General features: G+C 45.0%; 1 protein-coding gene across 1 annotated transcript in view; it reads left to right on the forward strand.

The window, feature by feature from the left end:
- ZNF865 (zinc finger protein 865) overlaps positions 1-27,756 on the forward strand; it is an 88,249-nt gene extending 60,493 nt beyond the window's left edge. Inside the window, exon 2 of the mRNA XM_069606750.1 lies at positions 779-27,756. Coding sequence (XP_069462851.1) covers positions 798-3,641 — 2,844 coding nt within the window. The 5' untranslated portion in view covers positions 779-797 and the 3' untranslated portion in view covers positions 3,642-27,756. The remainder of the gene's footprint in view (positions 1-778) is intronic.

Here is a 27,756-nt window from a genome sequence, read left to right on the forward strand (position 1 = left end):
AGTTACAACTTGGGAATGATCGAACTTCCACATAAGATGCAAACGTATCATTTGGTCCATTATGTATGACCCCTTATGCTTTAAATGGCATATGGATATGTCTTAATGTTTATTAATAGGTTGTTCCAAATGCACAATGTTAAATTCACATAGGTGTGTTTGTTCACATTAGTTGGACTGTTCACATTAGTTGGCCTGGGGATCCAAATCTAGCTCCTTGAATCTATTGGTTTCAAGCAAACCAGGATCTTCTAGGCTACAAGCAGAGCTAAATAGCTCCAACCTCCCTTCAATTTCGAACCCTGCCATGACAAAGGTGTTACCAAAGTGTATGTGGTAATGGCTGGTAAAAATGGTTGCTTCCATCCTCTTGTCGTTGGACTGTGTATTCTTCATGGGCCTGGTTGTTTTGAACTGAAACCACAATTGGGCAGGTGTGGGCTCTCCTTTTCCTCACACATCACATTGAGTAAACCCAAAAAGTTTTCCAGAGGAAACATTTTTGAGGGATACATTATAAGCAGCTCCATGCAACTAGGCAAATTAATGTTCAGCATCATGTCCCTTTCTTGGTCCTGCTTTCATTTTTGGAAATGGATTTGTGTAAATATGTAAAAAGAAACATTGGATCTTAATGGTGTTATCACAAGGTACCTCTAATTATCATGTTTTTTTCCTTTTGTAAACAAGTGTCACCTGTGTTTAGTTTTGAAAGAGCGTTACTTTGATTTGTTGGATAACTTTTTGTCTCACTGTCTTTTTCTTTTTTTGTTGGTAGGACAACTTGGATCTGGGAAATGGAAGCTAATGTGGGGGAGGATGGCATTCACTTTCAAAGCTACCCATTTGATTTCTTGGAGTTCCTAAATCACCAGCGATTTGAGCCTATGGAAATTTACAGCCATCAAGAACACACCAAGGCTGTTGCATCCCTGTCCTGCCCTCAACCCCAATACGACTACAGTCACCAGCCGCAAGTTAACCATCTCCAATTTGACCGGGCTGGCTCGTCTAAAGCTAAGGAATTTAAAGCAGAAGCTCCTTCCTCCATTGCCAATTCCACAGATGTGAGTGCCTCCACCACAAAGAAGAGCGACTCTGCCGTTACCCAGCAGTACAGTGTATCGCCGTCTTTGCCAACAACGCAACCACTGTTTGACGGCACAGGCACTTTCAACCCTTCACAGTGGGGCATTGTGGATCTCTCCAGTCACCAGCATCTATTTACGAACTTGAAACGAGCAGTGCCAGTCCAGCCTGCACTGTCTGAAGTCCAGGACAAAGAAGACAAAAATTACTTCAGACAGCTAAAGTATTTAATTGATCGTCGCTTCCCTTGCAGTGTGTGCCAGAAGTCCTTCAAGCAGTCGTCGCACCTGGTGCAGCACATGCTTGTGCACACTGGAGAGCGACCTTATGAGTGCACCACTTGCGGGCGTACTTATAATCACATCTCCAGCCTGATAAGACACCGCCGCTGTCACAAGGAGGAAGGGGTTGCTGCAGAACCCACAGTGCCACAAGCTCAAGAAGGGTCATTGGTAACCACACCCATGTCTGAAGCAGTAGAAGTCACTCTTGGTCAACAGGATGGCCCGTTCACCTGCAACCAGTGTTGGAAAGTTTTCAAGAAGCAAAGCCATCTGCACCAGCACCAAATCATCCACACCGGGGAAAAGCCCTTCAGCTGTTCAGTTTGTGAAAAGAGCTTCAATCGCAGGGAAAGCCTGAAGCGACATGTAAGAACACATTCAGATCTCCTTCGTGTGCAATGCGAAGTGTGCGGCAAGGAGTTTCGTGATATTTCCTACTTGACAAAACACCAGGTGACTCACACTGGTGAACGTCCAGACTACAAATGCGATTTGTGCGGCAAGAGCTATGTTGCCCTTCAAAGCTTACTGAAACACAAAGAGACGCATGAGAGTCATAGAGCCCATATTCTCCCCCAGCCAACTCCACTGCTACAAGGACCAGAGGTTCACGGGGATAGTGCCAAGGAGTCCAATTCTCATGGCCACTATGATGATATGCATCTCCCTTCCCAAACGGAACCAAGGGGGTCCAGCGACCCTGAAAATTCTAGGGATGTAGCAGTTACCTACAGTGGTGGCTCAGCACTTCAAGGAAGCAACTCTGGGGCACCCGGCAGCACCAAAAACTACTGCTGTGGTGTCTGCGGGCGTGGTTTTGGCCGCCGTGAGACATTGAAACGTCATGAACGTATCCACACTGGTGAAAAGCCTCACCAGTGCACGATCTGCGGAAAGCGATTCCGGGAGTCCTTCCACCTCACCAAACACCATGTAGTGCACACCAGGGAGAGACCATATAAATGTGACCTGTGCGGAAAGGTGTTTGGCTACCCTCAGAGTCTTACCCGGCACAAGCAGATCCACCGACTTCAACTGCCATGCTCACTGCCCTCTGGCACTCTTCAGCCTGAGGGTATCACATTTGGCTGTCTAGAATGCGGTGAGCGGTTCCCAGATTCCTTTCACCTCATGAACCACAAAGAGCTGCACATGGGCGAGAAACCATATGCCTGTGATGTCTGTTCAAAGTGCTTTGGATTCATTGAGAACTTACTGTGGCACAAGCTCATTCACCAGACTGAGGCTGAGAGGCTTCTTCCACCAGTGGGGGCATGCCAGGATTCATCAGGACCGCAGCACACCAACAGCATGGAGAATGGGCACTCAAATGAAATGGTCCCCTTAGTGGTGGCTGCCACTGCAGCTTCGGGGAGCGCCTCTACATTGGAAGAACATCCCATGATCCATAGTGGCGAGCGGTTCTCATGCAGCATCTGTGGTCAGAGCTTTAAGCACTTTCTGGGACTTGTGATCCACAAGTATGTCCACCTAGTAAGGAGGACCCCATCCTGCAACGTCTGTGGGCAGAGCTTTGCAAGGGCCTACGACCTACTTCTTCATCGTCGTACCCACATGCAGAAGAGGCACTTCATTTGCTCGGTTTGTGGAAAGCGTTTCTGGGAGGCTACCCTTCTGATGCGGCACCAACGATGCCACACAGAAGAAAGGCCATACCGCTGCACAGTCTGCGGCCGTGGCTTCCAATACTCCTGGTACCTACGTCAACACAAGGTAGTCCATACAGGAGAACGAGCATACAAGTGTGCCCTCTGCAACAAGCGCTTTGCTCAATCCTCAAGCCTGGCGGAACACCAGCGCCTTCATGTGGTAGCCCGGCCTCAACGCTGCCAAATCTGCAACAAGACTTTCCGCTATCGCTCCAATCTTATGGAGCACCAACGGGTGCACCTTGGTGAAAAGATGTATCGTTGCGACTTGTGTGGCAAAAGCTTTTTCTACTTGTCTTCTATTTTGAGACATCAGCGTGCGCACGATGCCAAGCGCGATCTCCGTTGCTCATGCTGTTTCAAACTTTTTAAGGACCCCAAGTACTTTAGCAAACATCTCCAGACTCACCAGGGGGGGAGGCCCTTCAAGTGTGGTGCCTGTGGGGAGGGTTTCAGTAACACCTATGGACTAAAGAAACATCGGCAAGTCCATAAAACTGAAAGGTTGGCAGTTGCAACATCAATTGTTGTAGGTAACAAGAACTCTGAAATGGCTGCTTCACTACCACATATGCCTGTGATCAGTGAAAAATGTTAAGGGAACATGGTTACATTTTTAGCCGTCAATCCTCTTAGTTGCCCAACCTGTTTTTGGTAACATACGTTTGAAATCTAATTGTTATACAGCCTACAATTCTCTGGTTTTGCCCAAGGACATTGTTCTTAGTTAATTCCAAAGTGAGGTGCAAGGCTATTAGCAGTACCGCCAGGCGTTTTCAATAGGTCTCCGAAGCAATCTGTCAAGATAACCCGTAACAGTAGACATTGCAGAAGTTTGACAGAAAGGAACTGCTTGCATCTAAAGTTGATTTTTTTTTTAAAGCTTATCAGCACCCTTCATGGTGTGTAGATATATATTTATATGTATGTATGTATGTCTGTATGTATATATTTATGTATTCACATGAAGAATCTAACCAGTAGTCAGTTGAGCTAGGTTAAAACACCTAATCAAGCCAGCACCTACCCCCAAATGCTTTCCACACACCTACCACCGCTGCTCCCTCCTACCCCCCAACTCTCAAGTTTGAAATCGTCGGAATATTTCCAAAGGAGGAGGGTTGGGTCTGTTGTACCAGAGGAACAATCATGTAAATTAATGGGTGACTTACAGCATGTGTAATGAGTGATGCGTAAGGGAGCCTTGCACCCTTTTGGCAAATTAGGAAAACTGTTTCCACATTCAGGCCAAGTACTTTTCACCTAACAGACCTCACATAGGTTTGTTGCACAACATCCAAGTGGGGGATTTTGGATACACCTGTTCTATTTGCCAGGTGGTGGTCTTTAAAAACATTTCTTTAATTATGTTACTTCTGTCTACGAAAGTGCTAGACTCTTCGAAAGTGGTGGGCAGGGTACAGAATATACGGGCAGCACCTTTTGTGAAGTGCTGGATAACTAGTTCACAATAAGAAAACCGCTGTAAACTTGAAGAAATAATGGCGACAATGTTCAACCTGTAAAGCATGAGTAATCGGAATTCCAACATACAAATTGATCCCCATGAGCTGAAACTAATATCTGCTGTTTATCGACCATCAAGCAAGAGTGTTCATTGGGTAATGACGAACTAGTACCTTTTTGTTTATTATAGATTGCCCATTACCCATTAAATGTATTATTGATGTGTCCTAATGATCTTGTATACAGATTCACAAATGCAAAGTTAATGTCAGCGACATATTTGTCAGTACAACACCAGTTGACCTGGGGTCCGAAATAGCTCCTGGTAGCTGTTGGTGTCAAGCTACCACAAACCGGTGCTAAATCTCTCCAGCACTGTCTCTCTTTCTGTTTCTCCTTTGCCCCATCTTACTTCCAATGTACAAAGATTACGTCCCAAAATTACATCTCTGATACTTGTTTGCTGACATTCCGCTTTAGTATAGTTTAGGTCACAGATGCGACAAATCGATGGCGAAGAAGGCTGATCTGAAAGTGGGAGGGAACTTCTGCTTGAACATTTGGCTCAGTGCAAATCGCATATTTTTGCCCAGTTCCAGGCTCTGTGCAAAACACATGTTTGCCCAGTTCCATTGTCATGTATTTATGTGCAAGAGAGTGCGCTGCAAGTGACATTTGGACTATTAGGGCATCTCATGCATGAATGTTCTTTTGCTGGGCTAAGTCAACAAAATGTGGTGCTTGGGAGAGATTTTCCCATATCCCATTTCATAATTATGTTTTTTTCTATTTCTTTCTCAAAACCTGCTTTGTTTACATTGTGCAGAAAAGCTGCATTTGTGTCCACATGCAGACAATTATACCTCAGGCTGAGTTTACACAAGCGGGATCTATTTGGACTGGTTTTTTTTTAAGTGTCACATAGAAGCTATTCCTCAGAACAAGATCTCCTCCGTGCAACAAGTCGGCCGCCCATCCCTCCTGCAGTGTCTCAAAATTCTATCATTTCTTGCCAAGAAAGAAATCTACTTGATTGGTGCACTATGCAGTTGCCTAACATTCCTCTCTGCTCTTCTCATCTGATTGTTGTCTTAATACGTGTATAGATGATGTGTAGCTTTTAGCCATGAGAAGATGGCGTTTCCTCAAACTTTACCTATCGTTGCATTGTCATTTGCAGGGAGTTAAAGGATCTTGCATTGATAGAAGCCCTCTTCCTTTGTTTTGGCCATTGTATGTGTAGACCACATGGGTGCTTCAGAAGTGATTGCTTCATAGTTTCCTTGCGCCGTGAAGTCCCTATTCAAATGTTTTCATTGTCAGGATAAATGTATATATACCCTGTGCCCTTCATTGTTCTGGCCCTTTGTATGGAAAGAAAGTACATTGTATTTTCCAACATATTTGACATAATCCGGCGTGAAAACTTCAGATTTGATTAAATATCTCTTTTCTTAGTGTGCACCATCTTTAGAAAGTTTAGAAGATTATAATTTAGTAATATTAAATCGGGTAAATTAACAGCAACAAATAGTGCGTGCAGAGAAAACATTTGGGTCTGGTTGAATGGAATCGCACAATATTTGCCATGGTGCAACTTTCACCCAAGCTACAATGTTTCAATCTACTGCTGTGATGTTTTCCAGTGCAGCAATAGAATCATTAATGGGGGTTTCATCAATCTATATTGGTTGAATTGCTTGACATTGTATTCCACAAATGCGACCGTCTCAAAACAAATGACTCAGACTCTTGTGTCTGTGGTTCATGTGCTGTGGGGAAATTGCAAAATTAGATTGTAAAGGAAGCACATGGGTATTTCTATCTCTTTTGTAATCGTGATTTTGTTGCACTAGCAGCCTCCAGTCACAAAATGAAAAAAACGGAAGACCACATTCCTACAATAAACCCAAGTCTCTGTATACTATTTGTACATGACAGTGGATTGAGGTCTTGCATACATCATACATTTTGGTGGGAAGGTAACATGGATGCTGACGCCATCATCCTGTACTTGAGGCATTGACAGACTTGACGCCTTAGTACCAACCATAATAATAAAATGTTCATGTTACTTGGGAGTATAGTATTCAAGTTGGGTAAGAGAAAAGGACATCGTGTGAGCTTTATTTGACAGTCGCGACCCTTCAAACGTATTTCCACTTAAGAGTGATGCATCATTAAATTAGTATATTGACATGAAGTGCCATAGCAAACCTAACATTTTCTCAGTTCTAGCTCATTTGAGCCTTCCACACACCCCTTACACTGCTGGTGTCCAAAATGTATTTATTTTGCTGGGATCTTCGTGTAGACTCTAGTAGAAATGCTTGAACTTTCGTTTCTGAATGTTGTTAGTGGCTGAACAAGGAATGCCATCTTCAAGCCATGTAATAAAATTGCACATCTACCTATGACACCCTTGAAATCCATTCTCCATTTTAAGAAAAATTACATTCATGGTGTTTAAAGTCTCTACCCTCCCGCTTAGACCAGCTATGTCTAAGTATTTGCTGAAACCGTGGCCAACATGATTCCCATGCACTATACAACACAAGTGTTTTCAAGGGTAGCAAAAATATTGTATATCCACATTTAGATGATTTTAAAAGTTGTAGATTTGCCTTTGAATAAGAGCATGGTGTGCTGTTGGGCATTTTGGGCACACAGCATAGTTTTGCATGTGTGGTGCCTTAAGAATAACTTAATTACTGCAGAAAATGTCCTGTTAGGGATCAATGTGCATATTGTGGAGAACCTATTATGCAGGTGTGGAACATATTTATTGCGTATATCCTTCAAAGCCAGCTATGAAATCAATTGCAAAGCTTGCAAGATTGAGACTCTGGTCCATGCTTATTGAACAATGTAAACACAAAAAGCATGATCACCATTTCCTATTTGGGGATTTTGCAGTTATAAAGATTTAGTGATTTGGAATATTTCTTTGATTTGAAAGTAAAGATGACTTTATCAGTAGTTCAGTAATCTAAAGCCAGGCATAGGCATTGAAAGCACTGGACACTTGGGGAATTCTAGATGTTTTAAGTCACTGTAAATGATGTGCTGCCCTGCCATGAGTAGGAATACCTAAGCCTTTTGTCTCCTCCCACCTGTAATTGTTTGTTGATTTAAACCAACTGGGCCACTTTGCTATGAATGACAAATCAAGGGTGCATATAGACCTTTCAAAGTGCAATTGCTTGCACAGTGAGCATTGCTGCTGTTTAGATAAAAACCTAAAGTCCAGGGGTCTACAACCTGCCACTCTAGATGTTTTGGTGTAAGATTACCATTATCCCACACCATTGACTATGCTAGCTATGGCTGAGGGGAGTTGTACTCCCCAAACATCGGAAGAGCCAAAAATGGTCAACCCTTGGACTAATCACTTGAGTCAATGCCAGATCAGAGGCAGTCTAAAGCTTGGACCTCATCTTGATTACGTTGATTTACATTGTGATTTTCTTTTTCCATGTTGAGGGGCATCTGATCCATTATTGTATCAGAAGGTAAGACTGCCTTCTATTGACCAGAAGTTTAAGTTTACCATCATTCTATTACAGAGCTTTCCTTTTCAAAAACTAAGGATTTTGTTCCAGTGCAGGCTTTCCTTATTGGGCGAAAAAGTGATTCCCCTCCATGTGGGTGCACAGATTCCTAACAGTGAAGTGTAATAGTAAGGGTTGGCAGGTTATCACCTGGTTGTAGGTCATTTGGTCGAAAATCAACTGATCGAATGCCATTTTATCGAGAGTGAAATGGTCGAAAAAATGGTGGATTTTTTTTTTTTTTATTATTTTTATGGGAGGGGGGTCTCCCCCCCCCCTTTTCTATATATTTTTTTTTTACCAAACAAAACTAAAATATATAAATAAATTTAAAAATTCGACCATTATTTGTTTTTCGACCATTTGACTTTCGATCAAATGGTCATTCGATCTTTTATTTTCGACCATTTGACCGGACACCTATCAAACCTAGCATGTTGCCATTAACTGAACTCCCTACCCCCCTTTCTCACTCCCCATGAAAGTCATTCTATTTGTGTAACTCCTGCCCCCAAACAGTATTTCTTCATCTCATTAATATATTCCATTTGCACCTCAGGATACTATCCTATTAGACTTTGTGACTCAGACCACCATAGTTATATCCATTTGGAATGCCAGAATAGCTAAAATAAAATGTATGTAAACTACATTTGTATGTCTTTGTAGATATTGTGAAGACTTGATCCTGATAGCCGGTCCGATAGCACAGCGAGTAGAGCACTTGCTTTCACATCTGGGCAGAGGCTGCTGATTCAGGTTCGAATCCCGGCAGGGCCAAACTCTGCCTTTCATCCTTCCAAGGTCGATAAATGAGCACCACACACCGTGGGAAACAATAAGCAGCGCTCAGATACCTGAGGGTTTGTAGCGTTATATAAATGCTAAATTATTATTATGACTGGATAGTACTACTTGGAGGCAGTGCCTTCCACTTCGAAGGTCCGGACTCTTCCAATTAAAGCTGAAAGAACATAAGGAGTCTTTCGCCTGCGGGGAGAGTGTTAAGAATGTCCCACTGACGTTGCTGGATACCACTCTCAGCACTTCCCTGGAAGCTCCATCTCCACTCCTGTTGGAGAGTCCATCTGGTCTGAAAAGAATCATCCCCTATCCTACTCTAGTGCAAGTTCCATCACCCCACAGCTTCTCTGCCCCGGAGCAGTGAAAGGACAGTCTTTTGGGAAACCCGATGTGTGCTTTTAGATGACAGTGGTCAAAGCAGTTGACTGTCTGGAGAGCTGCTTCGGTAGCAAAGGTATAGTACCACCTTACCAACAATGCTATTTCGGACCCATAAGGGCAGTTTAGCTGAAGCCTGACTCAGCCCTGGTTATTGAAAAGGTCAGGCCATCAAGCGCTGCTAAACCACTTCAGACATTGATTTTGTCTCCACTCATCCCACTCCAGAGAGAGCCTGGTGATCCAGGCCTCCCCGGCCAGGAGTTAAGTCTTCTTGCCACCTAAGAGGAAGATCAGGAACCTTGATGCCCTTGGTCTTAAAGTTTTAGCATCTGACATTCAGGACTGCTAATAATGACTACCTTGGCAAGGTACTCCATTTCTGGAATGTGGGGAAGGAGGTAGCAAACAACCCATTGTCCCCTACCCGCTTCCTGGAAATGAGGGGTAGTATGGGTCTCCTTTCTAGTTAGCTATGGTGATGAGGCTGCTTGACAGATCTTGGAGTATGGGTCAGGCAGTGTGGATTGTGTGGCAGGCAGCTGTTCTAACTTGTATTTGGACACGGTCGAGATGGCAGGGCAGGATCTGGACTTTCTTTACTGGCTGGTGTTTTCGGTGCTTCAGGACGCTATGTTCAAGTACCAATCCATCCCATGGAATGAAAGCACCTTGGATACATTTTTGTCAATATTCGGTACCAGTTTGTGGTTCTGCCCTTCTGCTTTTATTCAGCCACAGCATTTTTACCAATGTGTGGTGGCTGTTGTGGCTGCTTCCTGAGGAAGAAACTGATTCATGTCTTTCCCTACCTGAGTAACTCTCCAGAGCTAGGGTCAGCCCACCCATACCACTCTCTTCTTTTTGGCTGCACAACCTTTCCCTCAACTAAAAATATAAAAAGTCGCACTGTGCCTCCTGTGCTCAGGTCTGGCTTTGTTTCCTGAGGACTGTATTGTCACGATCACTCACATAATGCATCATCTCCATTGCCAGAGCTGGGTAACATCCTTTCCCTGAGGGGATGGCTGGAAGTTTTAGAATTAATCTTAACTTCTGGGCAACCTTCCAGACCATCGTTCTTTGCCTACCCGGCCATTACAGAAGGGGAAAGACAATATGCAAATCAGGCTTGGTCCCACCCCAAAAGGGGCAGTCCAGCTCGTACTGCTATGCTGTTTCCCTTCTGCACGAGACCACAAGCATCCCCAGACATGATTCAGCCAGACATCTCCCTCGATATACACTGTGGCTATCGATGGGCCACCTCAAACGCTTCTTTTTCTCTATTGTACACCATCACTAACACCTGCAAACTCTTGGTCGCATCTGTCACATGTCTTACTGCTGCTTCTACTTCCTCTAAATCCCTTTATCTCTGTGGCACAAGCTTTGGCCACACCCCTCAGAAATTTAACATAGACTTTCAGCATCCTCTCTGTAGCTGGTCAGAAAACAGTCAGATGAAGGGGACGGGGTGCTGCTGAGCAGCCAACATGGTGCCTGCAAAAAAAAGAGCTCTGTGCACACTGCAGCAAAACCTTAGCGAAGGGGCGGTGAAACAGCAAATTACGCCTCATAACTTGACCTGCTGGGACCCACTGGGACCCCAACCTCGATCGGATTTGGACCCCAGGAGTCCTGCTGCACCGTCTTGGGATCTTGCTGAGGCAACGAGATGGACCACCCCCCCACCCCCCGTTGTTGCACTTAGTACTGCTGCCGAGGGCTTCGGACTGTGGGAGCAGCTGTGGTCGGTATGCGCCTTGACCGCACACGAGCGGGCAGCCACATGCCCCCTGCGCTACCCTCACTAGACCCGTGGGGGCGCATTGATGTGCTCCGCCTGCCACGGACTGCTACGGCGATCGATCCCCAACCCACAGGCACTGGCTCCGGACACTTCTTGCATCCTCGGGCCACGGCCCTGCACAAGGCGGTGTCCCTGCCGTGGCTGGCCCGCACACCAGCAGCACCGGCACCATCGCCTGTAACCCAGACTTCTTCGGACGCCTGCTGCATCAGACCCGGGCCATCGGGCATGAGTGCCCGTCCCCAGAGACCACTAGCCTGCTAGCCCCCAATCCAATACGGTCCTCGAATCTAGCGGTGGTGTGCACCGGAGTGGCAGCAGTTACCCCCGCAGCAACTGCTTGAAATATGTTGGGTTATGTTGTGCATTTATGTCCCAGTTGGGGGGGCTACGCGTGCTGGGTTGGAAGGGAGGGGTTGAGATCTGCGTTGGTGACAGGTCTTACTGAAAGTTTGAGCGCCCGTTGCGCTCAAGGAGTGATTATGGGGGAAAACCTTGAAAATGAATTGGCAGCAAGAGTACAGGGTTGCAAAACTCTACTATGGTACAGATGGATTGTATATTGGGAAATTTGAGATGCACTCCGAAAACTTGATTGTTGTTAATAATGGGCCTTAAAGTGATGAGCTGGAACATAAGGAGGGCTAGGTAACTTTATGAAATCACGTAAGATAATGGCCTATGTCAACAGGCACAAAATGAATGTTCTATTACTGCAAGAGACACATGCAAAAGAGGGGACATCCAGAGGTATGGCACCAACGTTGGGGGGCAAATAAATTTGTTACCTTGTATTCAACTCAATCTAAGGTGAGGGTGGGGGGGGGAGAGTCGTGACACTAATCATAAATCAGTGAAATGTAGCCTTAAAAAAAAAAAAATGTAGATCCTGGAGTGCGGTATGTGTCTGCACTGCTCCATTGAACTGCTGGTCAACATGTATGACCCCAACATAGACTCACCGGAATTCTTCAATACAATAGCATCCATCCGTGGTGGTTTCCTGGGGGTCCTGGTTATCTGAGGGGTGTGGGGGGGGGCATGAATCTAATCCTTGATCACACTATTGATAGATCTGGTGTGGCGCCCAGAGCCAGATCCCGGGAAACTCAGCAAGTTTGAGCTCATATGGAAAACCTAGAATTGGGAGATGCCTGGTGCACCTTAAAACCTCATGAGAAGCAATATACTTTCTATTCATCCGTGCGCGACAGCGCCTCACAAATTGACACGTTTCTGATATCCAAAACCTTGATGGGTAGCGTTGAGGATGCTAGAATATTTCCTGTACCCTCTGACCACTCTCCAGTAATGCTTATTCTGAATACATATAGATCTCCCGGATGGGGTAATGCTTGGCGGTTCAAGTCTGAGGCACTTGGGGACATTGTGTTTAAAGCAGAGATCCGAGTAGATATCGAGACATATTTTGCATGTAATGAGGCGGGAACTACATCCGCGGGTATCAGATGGGAGGCCTTTAAGGTATTTATCCGGTGAATGTCGATATCTAGAGAAGCTGGGGTCTTGGAAATCAATCAGATACGACCTACAACACTCGGAGGCCAAACTCAAATCCCTGCAGCAGGAATACTCCGCTCACCCCAACCCACAGGTGCTGATCAGGAGATCCTTAAAGTATTCTCAGATTTCTATAAATCTCTTTATACATCGGACCACCAACACAGTACTCAATCTATACAATCACTGTTCGAGGGACTGCCACTGTCGCGAAAAAGCTTCCAGGCCATGGAGGCCCAGTAGGCACCCCTGTCCGTGGAGGAGATCCTTGCAGCGGTTTCCATCCTCCCCAAGGGCAAGGCTCCGGGCCCTGATGGACTTGCGTCTGAGTTTTATCTAGAACACATGTCCCTGCTCGTTCCTCTACTACTGGAGGTCAGTGTTGAAGCACTGCACAACTCCATCCTGCCACCGTCGTTACGAGAGGCTACCATTACTATCCTACTCAAGCCCGACAAACCGAGTGACGAATGTGACTTTTATAGACCCCTGTTCCTCATGAATGTAGATATGAAAATATATGCCAAAGCTCTTGCTAACAGGCTCCTCCCAGTGATGCCTCACTTGACCCACAAAGATCAGGGGGGCATTGTCCCGGGTAGATCAACGTCCTTGAACATTAGGTGCCTACTCAATGTCATGGCTAGAATGGACCTGGCGGCTGAGGCTGTGACAGTGGCACTGGACACTCGGAAGGCGTTAGACATGGTTTATTGGGAATACCTGTGGGTGGTGCTGGCAGAAATGGGTATCGGTCTGAAAATGCTATGCTATATAAAGCTACTGTACACAAATCCCTCCGCTAGAATCTTGGTCAACTCCTCCAAATCTGAACCCTTCGGGCTTGGCAGAGGCACTCGTCAGGGATGCCCACTCTCCCTGATTCTTTTCGCTATGGTCATTGAACCAATGGCAGATGCGTGCTCGCCATGGTCATGAGGGAATCCACCTCAGCGGACTACCTGAAATAGTCTCTCTATGCAGATGATGCTTTTATATATAAGGGACCCCCAAATGAATCTGGACACAGTCCTCCAGGACATTGTCTGGCTGATTCGGTTCTCCGGGTTCACAATAAATCATTCTAATTCGGTAATGTTCTCACTAACCAGTAGCACTAGGCAACCTTCAGGGGGGGTTCCCTCTGCGGTGGTCTCCTAACGGGATCAAATACCTGGGAGTATGGGTCTCTGGCGCGAGATCCTCCATCCTGAAGGACAATTATGGAGCCATAGAGGACTACGTGATGAGAAGGCTGGTAAATTGGTGTGCCATCATGCAATATTATAGACTACAAGCAGCCGTGCAATCGCAATGGCCAACATGTCCTGCAGGGCCCCCTGAATCCGCCGTGCTGGCACTTATTGCCAACTCCAGCGGGAGTTGCTGCATCCTGCCAGTGCTCTACAAAACGCTTGTGAATAACCATTCCACTTCATCTCTCTCCCGATACGCCATGGCTGGCCTGAGGACTTGGGGATGGTACTTACTCATACCCAGTGGGAACGTATGTGTGCACACACTAGACAGGTCTCCTTGAATTTCAGATTCAGATGCATACAATACAAATTGTTAAACTATATTGGACCCCAGAAAAACTTAAGATCTCCCGGAAGTGGAGCAGTCATGCCCTAGGTGCCGCCTTCTCCCAGCTGATCACATACACATGTTCCTGCACCCAGATGGGTACGTTCTGGAGAACCATACTACAAACCCTCTCAGATGTGGTAGATGTTTTCCCCGAGCGCTCCATGGTCTTGCCCTATTTGGCTTCTGGGACAAAGGTCTCCGCTCGTTTGTAAACGCAGGATGTATGATCGCCAAGAGATGCATACTATTGAAATGGAAGCATATTTCCCCACGCTGTCCCAAAACCTGGCTGTTGGCACTGACTTAGGCCAGAGCTGTGAGGAACTTTACTTGGGCTCCCTACTTTCCACCTCCCGGCCAGGAATGCCTGGGCCGAGTTTCCATCCTACCTGGCGGCCCTCCCTTCTGACCAGTGACTTTGTGTAAATTGTAAATGCAATTAACTGTCTCATCCCAATGGTCAATGTCATTGTAGCCACACTCACTACAAGCAACAAAGTTGTTTAAATGTAATGTATCTCTGTCTCTCTGGTAGATGTTGATTGACTACTGTAACCACTGTACTTTGATGACTCTGCCAATAAAAAGAAGTAAAAAAAAAAGAAAGAAAACAGTCAGAAAACCTGTATGAATAGTGAAATGCACATCCGATTCTGGTGAAGCTATTAATTCTACGTGTCTACGTGTCGATCCTTTCCTCAAAACAGCCTTCTCCCTACAAAATTATATTCTGCTCCCTCACCTTCCCAGCACACACTATTTCCTACCAACAATATCTGACCCTCGCTTAATTTGCTTAAGCAATGCAGCGTTGTGGGCTGTAAAGGCCATAACTCCGAAGACTGAGCCCCACATCAGGTGTCATCCCTTGGGGGCAGAGATCACGTATGTAGAGACATTGTTGGGCAGTTTGATTTCCCAAGCTTCAATTGTGCATCACCCACTCCCAGTTTCATCCTGCACGCGGTCCTGGCAGTATTCTGCTGACCAGCACCCAGAATCCTTTCATTGGCATGTGTGCTATAAGCACTCTTTATTATTGCAGTGCCAACCACTGTATGATATGAAAGGTTATTTATACGTTATTTACTGTACTACCAAAGGTTTCTCTATGGCCATGCGTGTTTATGTATCCCAGTCCTATTCTTGAACAACAGTGGCCAGCTGTTGTGTGTCACCTCTCCTTTGATCGATATCAGTTGGGTATTCAGATAATCTTGCACCTCTTCCCAATCCTAGTTTCTTCCTGCTTTCAGCATGCCTTCCATTAGTTTCTGCAGGGACCCTTTAGTATGTGGATTCAAGGACCCTATCACATGTAGCTCACCGATCCGTGCCTCACTACCTGTCCGCTCTGCCTCTATATGTGTGCCTTTTATACCTCAGGACGCAAGTGCAGTATTCTTACCACTCCACATTTTATCTAATATTTCCCTTTTCTGCTGATGATCCGACAACTCCTCTTGTTACTTAGCCAAACAAATTGCACCTACAGTTAGGCTAATAGATAGTCGCCTCGAAAGTGGACAAAGGAGCAGTAAACAAGACCATGGCCAAATGTATCTGGATTCAATACTGTAATACCGCAACCGTTGATTATTAAATTCTGCTATCTCCATCACCGGTGATAGCGAATGCTGATGCGTAGTACACATTCTATCTGTCTAGAAAAATGACACTGGGCATTCATAGAATTCAACCACACAGTCAATGATCTGGTACTATTCTTCCTATGCAGTATTGTTAATAAATAAAACTTTAATCACACTGGCCTATCGTTCGCTTTACCTACAACCGCACACTGATATCTTCCATCTCACAATGCCCTGTCACCACCACTCTGTACATAGCCATGGGCAAAGTTACCAAATCAGGAACCATGCTTCCATTATCGCAAAATTCTCTTTGTGCTGTCACCACTGTTGTTCCTGTCCATTGCTTATATCAATAGATGATTTTAGAAATCATTTTGCTTCTCATCCTACTAAAAAGAACAGTGACAATAATATATTAGATCAGAATCCAGACCGATATACACTGCACTCCTGTTTAGTGTGTATAATACAGCTGATAGTTATAGGTATTTCAAAATATAGTGATTGTTGTGCTGAAGAAAAAATGACAACCCTGGCATATGGGTTACAACAAATGAAACAAGCTAACAAAGTTCCCAAGTGTGGGGGGGACTCCTGTCCCCTGCACACTATCTTGGGCTTGAAAAATAAGCCAAACTTTTTAGAAACAAGCTAACCCAATCCATGTACAGCAGTTAGTCTTAAAGTGAATTTCAATCGTATCTGTGGTTATTTAACACCATATGTATTCAAGAAAACCGCTTAGTGCTTAATACAACACGTTTTATTCTTAAGGCCCAACGCGTTTCAGGATATTCTTTCTCTTCATCAGGGGCATGTTTCAAATAAATTCTACAGTCATGTTGTCTAGTGTAATTCAATTTCATAGTATCATCCAATCAGAGTCGCATTATGCGGTATCTTACTGAAATCCAATAGCAAGTTCTAAAATATTCAAGTTGTCTAAATGATCAATGGTGCATTTCACTTCTGTGAAATGCACCGAATACGGTGGAGGATGTGCCTCTGGCCTAATTGGCACACTTTTCCCCCATGTTATTCTGTAACCGTATTACACATCTTTGGCAGTGTTCTTGAGCCATACTGGTATGTTCTGGTGCAAACTGGGATTGCCCCACTAACATTGTCAAGCCATCCCTTCCAATATATGCCTGCCAATGATACATCCTGATTAGGTGTGACACTAGTATTTTGGAGCCACTAACCAACCCTGTTCATCTCAACACAGAGCATGGCACCGGCACCCCTTTCAGATCACTTTCTCCTTTTCAATAGGCAGCTCATTCTCCTGCATATGCACAATGTCTTCTAATGTTTTATACTGGGTTGTCTCCTGCAATGTTTGCCCTGGCCAGACGTACTCATCATTGCTCTATAAGGTAGCACCCATTTTGGCAGTTTGTTCAGCAAAATTGTTTCCACAACTAATGGGGTCATCAAATGCCTGGTGGGCGGCACACTTGATGATAGCAATTCATTCGGGTAACGTGGCATCTAAAAGTCCTAATACATACTGGCTGTTTTTATGGGTGCACCAGTTGAAGTCATGAAAACTCTCTGCTTCCAAAATTGACCAAAGTTGTGAATAGTTAGAAACGTTAACAGATTGCTGAGCCGCCAATCGGCAGACTTGTGTATGGGCAACTAATTTGGCCACCTGTGTTGATGTCACTTGATGTAATTTGCCACTCTTCACTATTTGTCTGGGTCACATACCACCTTCCCCCGAGACCACCTGCCCAGTCTGGTTTCTAAAACCTGACCCGTCAATGAAGTACTTGAGATCTGGTCTGGAAGTGATATGTTGGAGAGGTCTTCCTGGGGGTATCACCAGACAGTCCATCATCGACACACAATTATATAGATCTCCTGGGGCGTGGGTAACTGATGCTGGGGTCAGGACTGATTATCTGGTCAAGGTGATGTTCGAAGAATTTAATGAAAGTATTTCATATTTGCTAATTCGTGAGACCAACATGTGCTGAGTCTGAATGTGGAATAGCCACCTCTAGAGGTGACCCCAATGCAATATTTGCACTTTGTTCCACCACCAGAGCTGCTGCAGCTACTGATCGTAGGCAGGGCAGCATTCCTGCTGCAACCAGGTCGAACTCTTTGCTGTAATAGGCTATGGGTCTGTGATGAATCTCATGCTTCTGGGTAAGGAGAGCCGGAGCAAACCCCTTTCTCTCATGGCAGTACAAGGTACATCCCTTTTTTTAATCGAGCAAGCCCAATCCAAGTGCCTCCACTAAACTTTTTATTCTAGTGAATGCCTGCTTCTGGCGTCCACCTCAGTAGTTTGATAGTGTTTAATCGGGTATAGTTGTGAAGTGGTTTAACTATTTTGGCCAATCCATTGATCCATTGCTGGCAGTAGCCTACTGCCCCTATGAAAGCTTGCATTTGCGTTATATTGTGAGGTTTCGGTATATTATAAACAGTGTCTTTCTCAAGAAGCTAATATCAGCTGACATCCCTTCGTAATGTCATGTCCCAGGCAGTGCACAGTGGGGGGTGCAAAACTGTAGCTTCTTAGAAGCTTTATGTCCATTCTCTGTCAATGCTGTATGCAGGGCCTTGGTATCTTCTTTGCAAGCCTCGTATGAGGGAGAGGAAATTAACACATCATCAATGTATTGTATCAATACAGACTTCCCTGGCAATTTTATATCACCCAAATCGTTGTGAAAAGAGGGTTGGGGACTCTGTATAACCCTGGGGAAAACTGGCCCAAATTTACTGGACCCACTTATGCGAGAATGTGAACAGATACTGACTATCCTTATGTTGTGGAACAGAGAAGAAAGCAGAATATAAGTTGACCACTGTAAAATGTGTGGCTCCCGGTGGAATGCATGACTGTATGGTAGCCGGATTTGGAACCACAGGAAAGGAAGTTATCACCAGGGCATTAATAGCACATAGGTCCTGGACGAAACAGTATACCTACTTTCCTGGCTTCTTCATAGGAAAAATAGGAGTATTGCATATGCTACTGGTCTGGACCGTTATTCCCTTACTCAGGAAATATTAATTGACTCGAGTGATCCCTGCCTCTGCTTCAGGTTTCAGGGTGGATGTACTGGGGTGTGCGAGGCAATCTTTTAAGCGCATCTACTTTTATTCTTACAGGTTTGGCATTGTGTATATATCCTACCTCATTATCATGGGTGGCCCACAGACCCCCTGGTACAGAATCAATCAATTCCCGTATATATTCTCCAACCACTCTCCCCCGTCTTTCCTTCTTGTAGCCATCATTGGTACCGCATTATCTGAGGGTACACTCAGAAAAACCCCCATCAGGGGTGCAATAAATGGTGCACCTCATTTTGCACAGGCGGTCTCTTCCCAGTAAATTTGCGCGTGAGGTGGGACTTAAAAGAAAAGCATTTTGATCGGTAATGGGCCCCAACGTAACGTTAAGGGGCTCTGTCACTGGGTGTACGTATTTGATATGCCTACCGCTCTTGCTGTCTTCCTGATATAGAGACATGAGAAAAAGTGGGCACTCATTTTTCCAATGGCCCTCCTGTTTACAATAGTTGCAAATTGAAGGGGTTGATGCCATGGCTGTAAGAGCTTGCTAAATATTCCAATTGCCCTGCATCCTTTGAGCCTGTGTTCCCCATGTATGCTGTTGATCAAACTGTCCCCATTGTCGCGGTTGCTGTTGTCCCCCATATACTCCCTGCTGTGTCTGATAAGTATGTGGACCAATTGGACTTCTGCCTCTTGGTCAAACCCCCCCGCCCCCACAGGACATATTCCCTGAATATTGTGCCATTCCTTAGAGCTGTGCCTGCACCTGTCCCAGAAACTCTGCATCCGCAACATCATTAGTTTGTTGTCAAACGTTTCCTTCCTCGTCTGCTGGCAAGTAAAGCAATGATTCGCCACAGTAACCATCTCTGCTAACGGCTTAGTCTGCCAGCCTATGCATACATTCTTAAGCTGTATCTTCAGAAGTAAGCCTGCAACACACGAGTTTGCTATAGCACCCTAGGCCGTGTCCTCCGGCTTTGTAATATCAGAGTGCTGAGTGAACATCACCTCCAGTCATTCTATCCAAGTAATCAGTGGGAGATTTGCCTTTATTTTGTTTACAGTTCGATATTTTTTGCCAGTTTTTCTAGGGCACACCTCTGCAACCGTTGTCTCTATTCTTTACTTGACTGTACCAGGGCGTCCCCTGTCCCAGGGTTGGCGGCTGGCTAAGTCCTCCTTTTCACTAGTCGATGCCTTACCTCTGGTGGAATCACTATTCTTCTAAGTGGGTTCATGTCAGCCCACCAATGGTTACTGCATTAGTGTTTGCAGTTCCTGTACAAATCATTGGGGCTCTTCCCTTATATTGAGAACTCCTTTGCCAATGTCCTAGGGTCTCTGGGTGGCCAGGGCACATGGATAGTAACTAATGCTTGTTGTTCTCCATCCACATGACCAGATGTTATTTGTCCGAGTGAAGCTTGGAAAGTGTATGAATCCCTTCTGTATACCGTACATTCCCTTGTTGTCAAGGGGTCGTAGGATGGTGGCTTTCCCCTGGGTGTTTCTGCCCCTACAGAACCCAATCCGCTCAGCCCAGACACCCCGGGAGCCACCAACACCTGGTGGGGCATATTTACCAGTAGTGACCCCTTCGGTTTCACACCTGCACTTCGTCTCGTTCTAGTGAAAAAAGAAAGTACATCTTCGGATGTCTCACTATCCGGATTTTCCTTTTCTGTCTCCATCAGCCCTTCCTTTACCATCTGGGAGCATTTTCGAACTCCCTCCATCGCTCTCCTACCCCTCAAAAATGGCATTTGTCCCCTTTGCTGGGAATTGGTGTCCCTCAGTCCTCTAACTTTTCTGTTGCAGCTTCTAGCTGTGGCTTCTTCCAGCTGCGCGGGGAATGCTCCCACTGTACTTCTGGTATTTTAGTCCCTTCTCCAGCACCCTTCTAAGAGTGCTCAGTGTGTCCATATTAAATGTTTCCTCAATTGGGAATTGCATCTGTCTGTTTCATTACAATACCATGAGTCTAAATAATCACAAGTTGCCTAAACATATTATGGGCAGGCAACCGCTTTGGGGGGGTTCCTCCGCCTGTTTTGATTACTTATTTGCCTATTTTCCTTTCCCTAATTAACTGTATGTTCACTCGTCACTTGCCACGTTACCCAGGTGCCCCTGCTCCATGCGTTGTTTCAATTCCACACCTTTGAGGTACTGAAAAGGAAAAAGGGTTCAGAACAATCAAAGACACAGCAGAGTGGTCTCGACAAGGATACAGGCTCTCATGCACTCACCCTAATTGCTTGTGGTCTTTAGCCTGCACTCCCCACTTTTTAGCCAGTACCTGTGAGTTGTACCTGGGCCAGTCACCAACCTTGATATTTTGCTAGGTTAAGAATCTGCATAAAAGAGAGAAAGGACTAAATGAGTTGGTTATAACACAAGCAAAAACGACTACATACCAAGACCAAAATCTCTATCATATTCCCTAAACACATCTCATCCCACGTTGTCCATTCCCTGGACCCAAACGGGCACCTCGGTTCTACGTGCGGCCTTGCATGCACTCTCACCAGCCCTGTTCTCCTCCTCCAGAATCTCCTTATGGAGATTTTCAAGTAGGTCTCCTAGGCGCTCTTGGGGGTATCTTTATGGAGGCCCTCGGTTTCTGGCATTGTGCAGCATTGTGTGACCGGTCCGAGTTGCAGGCACCATCTAAGAACGTAAAAGCAAACAAAAGGACTCCAGAGTCGTATTGGAAATGGACAAAGCAAGACATCCTTTATTGCTGCATTGCAAATCATATGAACAATATAGCACCCTATCAGCCCACTGCCCAAACTAACCCAACCCGCCTCCAAGTCTCCTCCCTCTTATATTGTCTGGCCCCTCACAATGCTCATATCCTTTTGACTCCCCAAGACATAATGTTAATTGTGTACAGTGGCAGCCCGTCTTCCACTTCCATCTCGTCTCCTGTTATCATGTGATCCTCCACTTCCAAGTCAGTTGCTCTAGTCTGACGATATCCAGCATAGGCAACGCCCCTTGACGCACATCTGTCTGAGAATAAGGTCCTATTGTCCTGGCCAGTTTCAGATGACCTAAACCAAGATGGAGGCTCAGGTGGCCTTCATTCTGTGCACACAAGAGTCTTTGAAAGTGCTGCCTCAGCAGTCCTGCAGTGCATTTCCATTTAAGGATAGCTCTCTGGGCAAGTATTTCCTAAATCCAGTAAGTGGTGATTTCCCTATCCATTGTTCGCTATGATAAAAAGAGAAATAAACTCCTGGGCACATATGTAATAAAAAAAATAATGCTACAGAAATCTACCACCATTCCCAGACCCCTCCCTTTTTGTGGTTTATTATCCATTATGATCATAGTCATCTCCTTGCCCTTATGGTGTTATTACAACATGAATCTAATTTCCTCCTCCCCTGGAGTCCTCAGCGTTCACAGGACCAAGAATATTGGTAAGCCAAGACCATGGACCAACAAGAGCTTTCATTTTCATGGAGTGGAACAACTGTCGGGCAGATGTGGGCAACACAATCTGTGACAATCCTATCAGAATTTGGTATGCAATTGCAAATTTCACTAGTGCACCTGCCCCCTTTCATAAAGATGTCTAAAGCCATACGGTTCTGGAGTACTGTGGTGCGGATGTCAACCTGCTCGTGAGACAGCAGAAAGAGCGAGGAAGAGGTGGAATGGAGAACCTCCTTTATCAGCCTGGACTGTTTATCCTGTACAATTTCACACCCTGTCCCGTGATGAGGTATCCTACCTCATTAATGAAACTTTCCCACCAGGAACTTCTGTGGCAGGCCGGAGAAGGGCTTGTTGTGGAGTGGTGAATTTCTGGTCAGCTATAACCCATACAGCAACGTCCTCCCCAAATTCTGGGACACCTGAAATAAGCTTTGGCCTCACAGATAATGTAGATCCCATGATAGGCAGCAAACCTGCAATCAATGAAAAAGAAACCTGGGTTAAGGGCAACAGTAGCAGTATTATTGATCACACATGTATTTTTTGAAAGGTAATACTGACATTTACTGTTTACCATGAATAGTATAACATGGCTTCTATAACACAAAAGGCCAGTAGCTGGAGAATAAAGGTGTAGTGTGGCAAGGTTTATTGATAACTGATCTGGGGAGAAAAAGTGTGGAGCACCAGTAAACTCCACCTGGGAATGGTGACCACCACAGTGTCCGTGACCAGAGCTGTTGTATTGGTTCAGGGCCACACATAGTCCTGGCTTTCTTTCTCAAGGGAAAGACTCTGCATATATCCAATTCCCAATTCCCAAAATGCCAAGTATGAAAGCTTCTTATTTCTGCTACCAATGTTACTCTTAGCCGATGCTCTGTTATGAATCCTGCATTTCTGCTCCCAACTCTTCAAGATAGCCACATGATGTTGCAGCCGTTTCGCCGGGCGAGGCAGCGTTCTATTACTCGCTTGTCTGAGCCAAGGCAAAATATATAAGAGGCGAGGCAGCGGGCTGCTTCTTGCAGCTTACCTGGAGTACATTTGGCTAGGGCATGTGCACAACAACATAAGGTTAGTTAGTTTGAGGCAGTGCGTCACAGTATGGCAAATGCAAATGGAACGTAGCTTTGCGAGTAAGGCATGGAAGGCATGGAAAAGAATAGCAGCATATGTATATTTTTCCCCACACTGGTAACAGAGGCCCGATTCTGCAAAAGCTTGCTCCAGTGGATGCTGTTTCTCCAGTGATCTCATAATTCAGAGCAACAGAAGGCCTCTTAAAAATATCACATAACGTATTTTTTAAACAATGTTTGGCCACACCCGACAGTAGCCACAATGCTTCATGGAAGGGGTTGGTTGGGCTGCTCACCTGGGCAATCTTATGGTGAACTATGTTCTGGTATCCATGTAGACATGAGGGAGCACATCAAACTGGAACTTTGGGCCACCAGTCTGGATAGGGTTTTTCCATCCACCTATACTGGATAGCATGTCCAGTTTCTGAGGGACAACACAGTGGCCATGCATTACCTCAAAATTAGGCCGTGTGGATCACAGCCTCTGTGCAGGGAAGCAATGTAACAGTGGCTCTGGGCTCCAGAGAATTAAGTGTCCCTGTATGAAGCCCATCTGGCCAGGAAAGAGAAGGTTGTCACAGAACATTCAGCAGATGTCAGTCATCTCCTCCCACCAGTGGGAGCTTTCTCAGGATGTTTTAAACCAGAACCTCACCTGATAGGTGACTCTTCAGATGAACCTCTTCACTGTCGGTGTCAACCGACAGTGTGAGTTGTTCTGCTACTGGGAATTTATTACACGGTGGGTGTTTTCAGGGGGGCACATTTATTGTGGATTGGAACATCTCTCTGTGTTCCATCTGGTTCTCCTTATCAAGAGACTGAGGCAGTTCTGGTCGGTCCACCCCCTGGTTAGCCAGACTTGGATAGTACTGGAGAGTCTGGACACTGGCACAGTAAAAAGGTACTTGGCTGCTTTGTCTGCAATCAAAAGTATCATGAACAGTGCTTTTTATTTTTACCATTATCGATCACTGTGTCATAAATCAACTCAGATCTTACTGTAAAATACACCCAGCAAAGGATACGGTTTTAAAGGATACAGGGTGCAAAGCCGTTCAGCTATTGGGTGGATTGATCTGCAGTTGAATGACGTTCGGTCAATATGAGACCTTCCCACTGATGCCACTCTATGGCTGTAAAACCAGACAACCTAGCGGGAGTAATCAGTGGAAAGGGTGTGGATAAACAACAATTCGTCAGACTGTAAATCAAAAGAACACTACATTAGTGTCTAACCAATGCTTAACTGCTGTGTATGGGCGAATGCAGCAACACACTAACCTGCAAGGCAGTCCCAGGTAAGTCTTCATAGGAACACCAGATAATCCATGAGAAAAACGACGACAGGGTTATGGTAATTAGTAGAGGAAGCTAGACCCGAACAGCACGAGGGCCGCACTAGTGTTGAATTTGTGCATTTCAGGATAGCGTCCATGTAGTCCGGTGCACTTATCCAAAAATGAAGACAGGATTAAGGAGGTGTTCAAATGGTGGTAAAAGGAATTGTTGTTCAGTGTCTCAAATGAATGAGGAATGAAATTGAAAGCCCTTAATGAAGTAGATAGGAATCCAACCATCACAGATGGGTCAATCACTGATGGGTCGAGTGTCCGGAGAACTTAGCAGAGAGGAATACTAGATCTCTGCTAATACAGACAACCACCTATGGAATATAGCGGAACCCGCTCTAAATAGGGAGCCCCCAGCTCCGTGGTAGTGCTGATTGTATCAACACTCTGGTTTTCAGGGAATAGATGATATCGGAGCCCGCTGGGAAGGGGAACCAACCAACTCTGCCACTCTGCAGAACGGGAATCGGCACGCGGAATAGAGAACTGAATGGTAGGTGAATCAGCTGAGACTGAGAGCCGACAACTCCGTGAGCGTGCTGACAGGAGTCACCCGCTGACTGCGAGGAAATTCCGTCAGTCCGTCTATGAGCAGAACTCTGTTCTGAATCAATCAAATGAAGAATAAATGCTGCTGTGAAGGAACAAAAGCAGTCAAAATTGACAAGGAGACAGCTCCGGAACGCCAAGGAATCGACGATCAGAAGCAGCGAGCGGAATCAGACGCCCTGCTATATACACGTCCAGGTCGCATGACTACTCGCGTACCACACCAAAACGCACGTGATTGGAAAAAAGAACGCTTCCCAGGCAAAGAGCTGAACAGCCGCCACCTAGTGTAGAATGGTTTGGCTGTTCTATAAGGAGTATGGGAAGGCAGTGCCACCGTCCTGGGGAAGTTACGTGCAGAAGCAGGCAAACGATGAAAGTGAGGACTGACGGGCATGACACACTGTTATGCAGTTTTTGTGGTTATTAAGTAACCAGTTTCCTTTACAGCAGTTTTCTCTTCCTGCCTGATCTGTGAACCCTGTTGGAGGGAGGCTCTTTGAGCCTTTGTATTTGTGACCTTTAAGATTGCTGAGCATTGAGGTGATTCTCTTCTTGCCATCACTTCTGCAAGACTGGTGATTGATCTCCAAGCTCTCTGTTAGCTTCCTTACCTTGTATTCTCTAAAGAAAGGGTAACTTTATAAGTTGAGGCCGTCTGTCCTTTTCAAGGTTGTGTCAATCTTCTGAGACCAGTGAAAGTCCAGTCTTCAACCATCCACCTCATCCGTCTAAGAGCGAGGTTAGTTTTCATTGGTTTTACCCCTAGTAGGTTCTCGGCTACTATGTCGCTTGACAGAAGGATGCCAAGAAGAATGACCAGCTGTCTGTCAGCTTTGCTAGTACTTGGGCTGTTACCAAGCAGACCCGGTACAGTGGATCATCCTTTGCATTTCTAAATCCTCTGATATAACAAACAAGGATATGCATTGCCTGAATGTCCCTTTCCAATTCTTTAAAAGGCCTTGCAGCAACCTCTACCTTGCAGAGGCGTGTCCCTGTTGTGTACTTCAGGGAAGCGATTATGTGATTTTCTTTGCACCATTTGCCAAAAATGGCTTGTTGGATTCTTTGTTGAGTCAGGATGCTTGCTATGGTCTAGAGCTGGTTGTAAGGGGTGGTTGCTCGCCTCCCTTCTCCAGGTTCTGTACTGCTTTGGGAATTTTTCTTAGATGAGGAATCTGACTGAGGAAGAAATCTATTGGACGAACAACATTCCTTATCTTTGATAATGTTCTGATTGATGGATTGGTCCTTTCCTATTCCTCCTTGTGCTTCCAATGTAACTTTCAAAGCCTTTTGCATTCTGCGGTTCCTTAACAGCTGACTTCTAGGAAGACCGAGATCATGGGAAGCAGCTGACTCCAAGTATGCTACCCATGACCCCTAAACCGAAATCATGTGTGCCAACTATGCTGAGGTGCAGTGTGCCCCCTGGCTGCAAGTTTCTGAAGTCAGACTGATGCCTGGAAGATATCTCTAAAATTAGGAGTCTGTAACAATGACTAATCCATCAAAATGAACATTACGTAATGTAGGTAATTGGTTCATCTTCCTGATCTGAGCGATTAAAGCCCTGGAATTACTTGGTGACTTTCAGCGTATCTGGGATCTAATTTGTCCTCTGCCAAAAGTTGTATATGGCCATGTTGTTGCAGACCAGTGAAAATATCTTGAAAGAACAATATATTGTGATACTAGTGCTCAGTTTAATGTCATATTGTTATAATCATTGACAATCTAGGCCATCTTCTGTCCCTCGCAGTGCTGATCCCTTGTCACTCAGAATCCACATTTAGTAATTTCTGAGAGAAAATGTCAGCTGATAATGTTCGAATAGAAAACCTTAATGGCCACTGGGGCTCTGCAAAATTACATCTGTAATCCTCCATTTACTGCACTCCACCATTGTTCTAATACAATTTCTCCTATTTTTGCATGTGATGTATTCGATAAGAGTGAGAGGTTTGATTTGTATAATTGAAAACATGTTTTTTTTTTAATTCTTAAGAATGTCCTTTCCTGTTAAATATGAAACTGTTTGCACTTTTCTTGTCATATTGTGTTTTTATGCTATTGATCTTGTTGGCCATTTACCCACATAACCCCACTTAAAGATTCAAGCCTAGAGGTCCAGAGAAACCAAATGATGGTACATAGATGACTTATTATTCATTAATCCAGCAAAATTCGTTTTGATCGTTCATAGAGTTAAGCTATGGCTGCACGTTGTGTTTAAAGATCTCGCGTTTAATAGATAGTTGGATAGCATCTCAAATGAGGACCAAAAACATAGATCAACCTTTCTATGGCCAGTGTCCAGAACATGTATGTGTTGAACAAAATGATGAGAAACATCTGTACCTCTTCTGAACATTGACATTCAGCTTGTTGCAAAATGATTACAACCAAACTTAGAACCATGATAAATGTAATATTACAAACCGAACATGTTAATGTGAAGTTATTATTATTTGTGCCAGTAAAATAAAAATGTGTTTTTAACTTCA

Source organism: Ambystoma mexicanum, chromosome 1p, assembly GCF_040938575.1.
Source record: "Ambystoma mexicanum isolate Mex_15411 chromosome 1p, UKY_AmexF1_1, whole genome shotgun sequence".
Taxonomy (NCBI): domain Eukaryota; kingdom Metazoa; phylum Chordata; class Amphibia; order Caudata; family Ambystomatidae; genus Ambystoma; species Ambystoma mexicanum.